The sequence below is a fragment of the Charadrius vociferus genome, unplaced genomic scaffold (genome assembly GCF_000708025.1).
Source record: "Charadrius vociferus isolate BGI_N301 unplaced genomic scaffold, ASM70802v2 scaffold214, whole genome shotgun sequence".
Lineage (NCBI taxonomy): Eukaryota > Metazoa > Chordata > Aves > Charadriiformes > Charadriidae > Charadrius > Charadrius vociferus.
Window position 1 is genome coordinate 4,160,755 of NW_009647955.1, and position 9,956 is coordinate 4,170,710.

The 9,956-nt window shown below is 37.1% G+C and overlaps 1 protein-coding gene across 1 annotated transcript in view; it reads right to left on the reverse strand.

Annotated features, from left to right (window-relative positions):
• The window catches only part of ACAP2 (ArfGAP with coiled-coil, ankyrin repeat and PH domains 2), a 43,890-nt gene that overhangs the window by 30,901 nt on the left and 3,033 nt on the right, over positions 1 to 9,956 (reverse strand). The window contains exons 3-6 of the mRNA XM_009883374.1: positions 7,833 to 7,891; positions 7,158 to 7,341; positions 4,854 to 4,898; positions 3,633 to 3,728 (exon numbers count right to left, since the gene is read on the reverse strand). Of these exons, the coding sequence (XP_009881676.1) occupies positions 3,633 to 3,728; positions 4,854 to 4,898; positions 7,158 to 7,341; positions 7,833 to 7,891 (384 nt within the window). The remainder of the gene's footprint in view (positions 1 to 3,632; positions 3,729 to 4,853; positions 4,899 to 7,157; positions 7,342 to 7,832; positions 7,892 to 9,956) is intronic.

Genomic DNA, 9,956 nt, shown 5'->3' on the forward strand with positions numbered 1-9,956 from the left:
GGGGGGGGTGTTTGGTTGTTTTTGTTGGTAGGGTTTTTTTTGGGGGGGTGGGGAGGACATCGGACTTTGATGTTTAAGAAATATGGTGGAGGAGCAGATGCTGCCTGAAAGACCTGGTACTTATGTGATGTGCTATGGAATCTGATGAACTCCTCCTTTATCTAGCCTGTAATACAAGCCTGCCATTAACCCCAGTTACAGCATCTTACTCAATAACCATGCAGATGCAATACTGAAGACAGTAGTACAGCCCCCAGCTTTACATCTGTGGGACAGACCTCATTCTAGTCCAGCCCTAGAACAAGGCAGCCAGGAACAGTGTGCAACACCAGTGTTCCAGCTGAAGGCAGTCACGTGGCAGAGGGCACAGTATGACTAACAGAACCTCTAATTCACACACAAATAGAATGGCCTCCACCCACTCTCATAACCACAAGTGAGAATCCCTGCCAACTCTGTCATTTCCCTATGTTGTATTTCCCCTGCTTGAAATGATACAAATGAGAGAAGAAAGGGACACTAACTGGCTCTTACACCCTTGTGCTAGACAGTCTCCAACCATTAAGGAGCCACCAGATAGCTGGGACATCTGGATCCAATTCCATGCTCTGTTACTTTTATTAACTCTTTTCTCTCTGGCTTCTTCTATGTCTGAAATGGCTATACCAGCACTTTCACACCTTACAGGTATTTGTGAACAGAAACACATTAAAGGCTGAAGTATCCAGACATCATATTTATGTAGCTGTATGTCTGAGAAATGATAGAGGAGCCTCTGAACAGACTGGGCTGCCTTTGTGCTCAAAGACTGTTTTGCACCAAGAACTCCAGGAAACCCGTTCTTCTGTGATAAAGATGAGAACTGCTCAAGGCTTTACAGGAATCAAGTTTCTCACTAAAATCTCAGATTCAGTAATCTGCACATGGCTCCCAAGAAACTCTTCTTCCTACCCTGCCAGATGAAACAGAAGGTAGCCGCACTCAGATTAGGACAATTACCTCTAATTTATCTTAAATACAAGCGTTTGAGGATACAATTACCACAGCGTAACAAAGTTCTTAACAGCAGCTCATTTCATCATTTACTTTTTTACTATCAAGACAACATCGCATCATTCCAGTTTCCAAGCTCAGACCAGAATTTCTTCTTTTCACTCAGGTGAGCAGCACATCAACAGTCTTAAACTAAAGACCAACAGCATACATCGATCAAGAATTGTAGCAAATCACACAATCAAAATCCCAGTCATTATACCACTACTGGGTAGTCTTCAAAAAATTAGGGTTTTCAAAATACTGCATTTACTGGTAAATGTATGTTTATAAACATAGTGCTAAAAGTTGTATTCTGTAGAGAATTAAACCAGACTAAAATGTTTACCTTTTTGAATAGTCATCTCAGAATGACAATTCAAGTAGGTTTTCTTTTTAAACTAATACCACATTTCACCTGAAGAGTGCCAAATGCCATAATTTCCACACAAAAGCTTATATTATGCTTGTGTGCCATTAAAGATTCCCCTACAATGATCTGATTCACAAGTAACTGTACCCTGACCTAAAATATCCAGAAAGCAAAATTCCTCTATCCTATCGTCATGTAAACCAGTTACTTTGAAAATGCAAAACAAAATAATTAAAAATTATAACTATGTTATATAAAATCACTCCAATTTTAATACTTAAGGTGCTGTTAAGCCTTGTAATTAAGGTCATATACAAGATTTACTTGGGAATGAAAACTCACTTACCAACAGAAAGAATCTGACCGTATTTTCAGAAAAATCTAGCAAATCCCTGTTTTGTTATGTCACAACATGCCATCTCTCTGACCTGTTAAAGGCAGAAGCTTCAACTAATACCAACTGCGAAGCCATTAACAGTTAAACTTGCATAAGCTATTTACACGTCTGCTCCTGTCATGAAAAATATCCACTACTTAAATGCCAAGGTCTGCCACAAAAGAATAATTCAGCAAGCTGTACAACTTTAGGGTCTTCAGTCTATCCTTGCTCCAAATGCAATGTATTTTAAACATTCTCAGCTTCGGATTTTCTAAATTTAACTCCTTCAGTTGCTAAGATACCAGCACGAAAATGAATGTTACACAATGCTCCTTACCAGATGAAGCAAAAGGATGACCAGCCATTCAAAAGTAACCTTGTGTTCCTTGCTCAAATAATCTCAATGACATGGAAACATTAAAGCCTAGCTGGTAGCACAAACCACTACCAACTCCTTTCTCCATCCCCTCTTCTGCAGAGGTACAGGACGCACACTCCATACTATCAAAACCCTACAGTTCAACAACTGCAACCCAAAATGGAAGGATGTAAAAGAACAAAAGGCAAAACTAAGGAGAGTCATGTACACCTGAACCTTTCAAGTGGTGCTATTACAGCAAACAGGGCTGTAGCTGTACAGGCACTCCCCTTGATGGCAGTGCCAGCTCAAGCAGCCTTTCTCTCATTTCAGCTCCGTCACCACACACACAAGCACATACTTTCCTGACATGTGTTTGTACAAATAATTAACAGCCCCAGTAACCTGACCGGGGACTAGTCTAGCAGAAAACTAACGATTTAGACATTTGATTGCTGGAGTTATTTTCTACAGTTCCCAATCTGCTTCACTGCAGACACAGAAGCAGGTTGAGGGGCATAGATGACAACAGCACTGTGGCAGGAATAACCAGCTCTGAACAATTAGACATTCAATGACACATCTACTTGAGATGAATCCAAATAAATGTTTGCTGTCATTTATTTGCTTTTGTATCTGAATAGACACTTGGAATTTGGGTTGGCTTTGCTTTGTGGATCAGGTTGGGAAGCGGCAATAGAGGGTTTTGCATCAGTGCAGTCGTTGCAAGTCCTTAAGAGAGGCAAAAAAAACCCCAAATGTTGCACGAGTATTTCCAGGCCAATTCAGCTTGCACTGAAAACAAGTCAAACCACTGCTGGGTCTTCTTCCTGCACCACAGACAGATCTTCAGTTGAATATTGTATGTTCTTAATCTATTTTGCATAACCTTTGTCAATGTCTCTGGTGTGCAGCTGGCTGTGGTCCATCTATCCTTTTCATGAGTCCCTCAATGAAAACCCAGAAGTTGCAATGGCGTGTTCTTAACCTTAAACAATGAAACTGGGCAAGAAGGAGTCAAGGTATGAACTCAGCTTTGGAGAACTCATTAAAACTTCTGTTTTATGGTCTAAGTTGCTAAAAGTCAATTTTATTTTTAGCCCACTGCGTAATTCATACAGTAAATAATGTACAGAAGTGAAAAAACCTAATCTGCTTTTTATTCTTACATATATTTGTAACATGGGTAATAAAGAAAATTTTTTAAAACAAATAATCTAGTGTCCTGAATACCATACAATATCTCAAATGGCACTACATGGCCATGTTTAAGTATGTAAATCCTAAAGGAAGTATTAATTTTAGCAAACAACTTTCAGTTTCTAACTATTTTCATTCAGACCACTTACAGTGTATTTTTACGCTTTGCCTCTATCACACCAGAGTTCCCTTTTTGTTAAATAAATCTATCATGTATCCGATATGTACGCATAGATCAGTTTTCCATCCATTCCAGCATATAGTTATAAATTTTTAAAGTAATTTGTTACCTGTGCACCAAGATCTTTCATGTAGGGCTCAAGTTCACTAAAAAGGTCATAGCCTTGATGGAAAAAAGCCAGATGGGCATACATAAACGATAACATCTAGAAGGAAAAAGTATATATTTTTAAAAAGGATAAATATTTATCAGATAACACACAAATATACCACTTAACTAATCCACATGAACAAACTGAAAATACAATTCCAGGGTTAACTTCTGCTCTCTTGTGTCCTGCCAATTTTACATCAATATCTTGTAGAGCTTCCAAGGTTATATATAAACATGCAAGGTAAAAGGGAGCAAAGAAGCAAGCCAAAAATCTCAGAAATTAGTTAATAGGATTAAACCCATTAACAAGACAAATCTACATAAGGGCAGGAAATTACTTCTAATTCATGTCACCTGAAACTTCTATCTCCTGTTTAACTAGGACACATAAAATAGAGAGGAGCTACAGAATATATTTATTAATGATCCAAAACAATAACCTTTAAGAAAATAGCTGAGAAGACTGTCCAGCCTTAAAAAAAAAAAAACAAAACAACAACAAGGTGGGAAGATGCAGGACAGAATGGTAAGCAGCTATAAAACTGTGATTCAGCTGAAGTTTTTGCTGCTTAAAAGAATTAGGGAAATTATGGGAGTGCACCTGTAGACCTTTGAAAGAGCACCATTTAATTTGGCAGTCTCTACTTCAGTAAACTTTTTACAAAGATAATATGAAGCAGCAAAGGGATACAATCTGAAGCAAACTAGCATGCAGATATAGCTGTACATTAATTTAGCAGATACCATACTAAAGTATATTGTATATTTGCTATTACAATATGCTATTTACATTAAAAATACCAGTTTTGTGGAAAGAGCTGAATCCATCTTAGAATAGATTATAAGAAGCACTTACTGTTTATAAACATAGCAGAACCCAAACAGCAGAATTCTTGGCAGACAAAGTTCAATTTTAAACATGGAACACATAGCTAAGAGTCAACAGCAGTGAAAATCTTAAAGCATTCAAAACTGATCAAAAAGGATTGCCAAAAACTGTTAAGCACCTATATCCAGTTATACTAAAGGCCAAACTGAACATCACCAAAGTGCCAAACGTACTGCTAATGTTTTGATGGGTAAAAGAACCAAATTTTTAACATACTCCTTTGCAGTCACTTTTTTAATTTCAGGTGTACTTAAATCTTTTCTATAGAGAAAATTAAGTTTATCTTACCGATTTTAAGATTTCTGCTCTCCTTTTAGATTGAAGAACATTGATCTAGAAAAAACAAACAAGCAACTTTATTTTACTTGCAAATTTTCCACACAGAAGTAAACTTCAAATTACTTCCAACTAATCATATCAAAGCTTAAAACATTGGAAGAACATAACTCAATATCAGACTTCACAAAGCACTCTTAAAAGAAGATGCATGCTAGCTTTGTCGTAATATTAAAGTGATGCAATCAGAAAAGGCTTGCGAAGCTAGAATTTCACAGTCGTGGTCACAACTCTTATATTAGAAGGGAATATGTAAGACTTCACATGTTACCCCAAAATAATATAATACACATTAAAAGCAAGGGAAGGTGGTACCCATTTACAAGAGATTGAGTTCAACATGTTTCAAATACCCTTTCTGACAGTATGAGCTAACCCAGCCCACCAACTTTGTAAAGAAGCTGCACTCAGCGCCACTGCCGTCTCCTGCCAGCGGAGAGGAAAGGATGGCAGCACGTTTATTTTCCCCTCGGGCTGATGTCAGAAATGTCCTAAAACTGGGATATAGCACCAGCCTCTGAAACAAGCACAATCATAATAGCTTCAATAAGTAACTTTTCATACATACTTTCACTTTTAAGCTAGCTGAAGTCACTGACCAATGGTGTTGTCCTAGAACTTGAATTTCACTTTATATAGAACAAAACTTATTTTTCACATTCACCTACTTCCTCTATCCTCTTTGTCCCCTACTCTTTAGGGCAGAACTACAGATTTTACTTCAAAAGCCCCATTTAGCAGAAACATGCATGATTTTGTAACTTAACACCTCTGTCAGTTTAAAATCCCAGCAAAAGAAATAAACTTACTGAAGCTATAATCAAATCCAGATTGTACTTCTATACTTAAATACTCAGTATTTTGGAAAACCTTCTGCAGCAAAAATAATTTAGATTTGTTTGGACAAAAACCCTCAACTTGCACGGCAAAAAAAATAAAGGGAAAACAAAGGTTTCAAAATACAGTTTAAAGCCAATAAAGCTATAAAGAGACCATAGTTGTGAAGTCACTTTTCCAGAAGAAAAGAGTCACCCAAGTAGAAAAGAATTCCTAAAGCTGAATTCCTTTTTGCAGCACTAATTAAAAGATGCTGAAACTTTTCCCTGTTACTTTAAATGCATCTTTATTACAGGAACTACTCAATACTTGGAACACACAAATTCCAGGAGGCAAACAATCTGCAGTTCAATGCACACGCAAGGAACTGACCTATAGTAATGACTGCCCGCCTTCCCCCTCCCTGCTATTTGATGTTCATACAAATAATCAAGTGGTACATAATTCATATGTCTTTTTAAACATCAAAATGAATTTTGTCCTTCGTGTTCAAAAGGCAGGAGTTCAGTGCTGAATGCTGACCACCATATCCATGCACGTGCCGGGGCTGATCAGATCAATTCCACTTCAATTTTACAGGTAATACACGCAATTTAAAAAACAGTAAATTAAGCTTTAAGTAAGTGACTGAACTGTCACAAATCAGGATGTTAGCGTCCGATATAAAACTAACATAATTTTAAAGGGTTGTTCTGTGTTTGATCACAGGATAACCCCAGACCCATTTAGGAGCCCCCACCCCCTCGTACCATCTGAGTTGCAATAATCCGGTTTTGCTGTTGTTGTGTGTAACTATGAGACAGATGAATCATAAGTATAAACAGAAAATTTATTATTCTATGACAGGATTCAAAGTAGTAGGACAAAGAACACCTCTTAACACTCTATAGGAGATCTGCACTAAAAAGAAAGAGTAGTTGTGTTCTTGATTTTCCTTATGGCACAATGCCAAACTCCGAGGCTTCTAGACAAGTAGGATTTGTTAAATAAAACCCAAAGCAAACAACTGAAATTGTAGTAGTAGCCAACATCTTATATCAGAATTATTCAGGTAATTTGTATTTCTGAGGCTAGGTTACAGTTTTTACTTCAAATATATAAGGAACTACAACATAGCCAATTCATTAATACATTTAGTCAAGTATCAGGCAAATACTGCTTTTTCAAAATTAATGTTCAAATTGAAAAGTCAACTATGTCATTACAGCAACTGCACTGAATACTGAATCATTAAGCAATAAGAATTCATCAAGTAAATTAATTTTACTCGGATTTCATTAAGAAATCATTTGCAAAGCTATTCCTTTTTCACTGAATCTCCACAGCTTCTGAGAAGCTTACAATAAGAACTTCTAAAGGACAGATTTCTAAACACACACATATATATGATTTATGAAAAATATTTATTGCTGCACTTACCTGAAGAACATAATCCAGAGCTATGTGTCGAAAACATTTCCGTGTTGCAGTCAAAATATTGGTTGCTTCCTCTACTTCGTGTTGCTTATTTCTTTGAACTTGGGCATTTTTTACTAGAGCATTCTCTTTTTCTTCACTAACTTTTTCAAACTGTTTCTTTGCATCCTTAAATTTCCTAATATCTCTAAAGCAAAAGGAAAGATGGATAACATGAATTCCAAAGTATGAAAAAAGTGTTTAAAGATATACTAGACAGACCATGCTCGTGACTGTTACAGCTAGTTTCTTTGGGTTTATATTCCTCAATAAATGCTTGGATCAAGTAGAAATCATACAAAATACAATCGAAGCCTTCTCTGTCTTTCTCTTCGGAGGAAAGGAAAAAATTGAAAATTAAATAAATGCATCTCATGCTTACTGGGGAAAAACTTTGGTAAGCACCTTTTTCCCCTAAGTTTAGACAAATGACAACATGTAATTAAGATGTTTCAACATTCCTGCAGGTGGATCTAAAGCCTCACTGATTTGGGGTGATTTTTGCCAAGCTTTAATATGCAATTCTCAGTTTACAGCTGCCCATTTTTAGGAAAGATGTTTCACCAACACACTCAAATCAGATGTTTTTAAATTCTATTTTATCTATAATTTTCCCATTATAAGGGAAAACTAACTTACTCTTTAACGAAAGTCTGAAGCTGTGCTTTAATTGATCTTTGGGTTTGGTCAAACAGGATCTGAAAGAAAAGCATTATTATGCAGGTCAGTAAGTTAGGGGTCTTCATAACTTTTCATTTTAGACATACACATAGTTATTATGCAGAATTAGATGAGAATTATTATTAAACCCCTTCAAAGTAGTTTTAAACTATTAAGAAAAAGGGAATACAATAAGGACACCCAACACCTTTCCCTGGCCTTTTCTTAAAGACTGGTAATAAAGGAGAGACAAGAGTTCCTGGCATCTTATTCTCTCATCCTGACAAGGTAAGACATACTCACTTTCATAAAACATGTTTATTGTGATTATTACACATTCAAGAATAGTACTGTACAAACATCCTTAAAGAAACAACTTTAAGTAACAACTTCTTTTGATTTGTATAGGCTTTCACAATTTAACCAACAACTAAAAGACAAATGAAACCATAGAAAGGACACGCCCTTAGCTTCTGACAAAAAAATACACTGACCGAAATTAATGTTAAAAATGTAGCATATATGAATAATTAGTGCCATGTCCTTTACGTAATTTGTAAAAAAAATACAAACCACCCCACTGTTGAACTGCTAAAAGAATGGCTGCTTCTTTTTCTAAGATTAAGTGTTCTAAACCGTGTTCCTCAAATGTCTTACAATTTGGTGAGGCTGGGAGGGAAGAGAAGCAGAATATAATCTACTCATTGAGACTGTAAAGATTAAGAAATTTGTGAAGTTTCCAAGGCCGAAGCATACCTGAATGTTAGACAACTTGTATTTCCTCTTACGACCCCAGGAATTCTAACTAAGGAATGAAAACACATGTTCCTTCAGCTTCACCTCTGCCCTCTGAGTTTTAGGACAGAATGGAATAGGTCAATGACTATGGGACAAATCCTTTTGCCACTTATTGTACAGACCACAAATGATGCCTTAATTTCCAACACCTCTATGCCTCCCATTCTGCATTATGAAAATATACAAGGCATGACCACAAAAAATAAAGAGATGAAAGAATATAAGGAAGTAGTAGTTGGCCCAACTGAACAGAATCCCTTCCAAGAATTAAAGATCTTTAAGTGTTAAATAGTTTTATTGGAAAAGCAAGTCAAGAACTCAGAGTTTCAGGTCAAGTAACGTTTTCTTTAAATGTTCTCAGTCTTAGTTTCTCTATTCATAAAATTTAGGAACGAAAAGACACTCAATGCCAAGTACTGAGAGCAAAACCCTAACCAGCTTGTTCTTTTTTCTGGAAACACTGAAGGAAGGAAGACACGACCCATTACAGTGGTACAATATAGTACCATCTCCATCCAGTCTCCATTTTTGGAGGTTTTCAAGGCCAGATGGGATAAAACCCCAAACAACCTGCCTCAACTTCAGAGCAGTCCCTGATTTAGCAGGCAGTTGAACCACACATCTCCTGAGGTCCTTTCCAACCTGAATTGTCCTATATCTAACAGTAACACATGGAAGATCCTGTTTGTATTCCCACTTTGGGAAACCAGAAAAACAGACAACTGGAATAGATAAAGAACTTCTTGACAAGCTGGAAGTCATGCTGGGACTACTCCCACTGCTGACATTTAAGCTTGCCAGTGCCTGAGGAGTGCACCAATCAAGATCAATACAGAAAGAGTATAACCAGATGGGAACTCAACTGATTAACGGACTCCCAGAAATATAAGCCTTGCAATTCTGCTTACAGTAATGAAGAAGAAAAAAATGCATACAATTTTTTTCCCTAGAAGAACATGAAAAAAGTGCCCCAGACCACAATCTGACTAGATTTACAGCCTTTCGTACACATTACCTTTCACAGACTCCAAACTAAGTCTAAGAAAGCTGCTATTTCCCATAAGCTGTCAAAGCTACTCCCCAACTGCTGGATCAGTGAAGATGCTGCATTAGTCTGGTTCCTAACCTTATTTGTAGCAAAGCCTCATATGAGAAAACAGACAGTCCTCCAGATCTCAGTGGGACCACCTCCAACCACTTCTCTCCTTCCTCTGCTGGATGCCTCCTGCCTCTCCTCTTTCTTCCTCTTGGGTTCTTCTCACACACGATGGCTCTCCTGCCAACTCAGTCAGAGTTGACACTTTG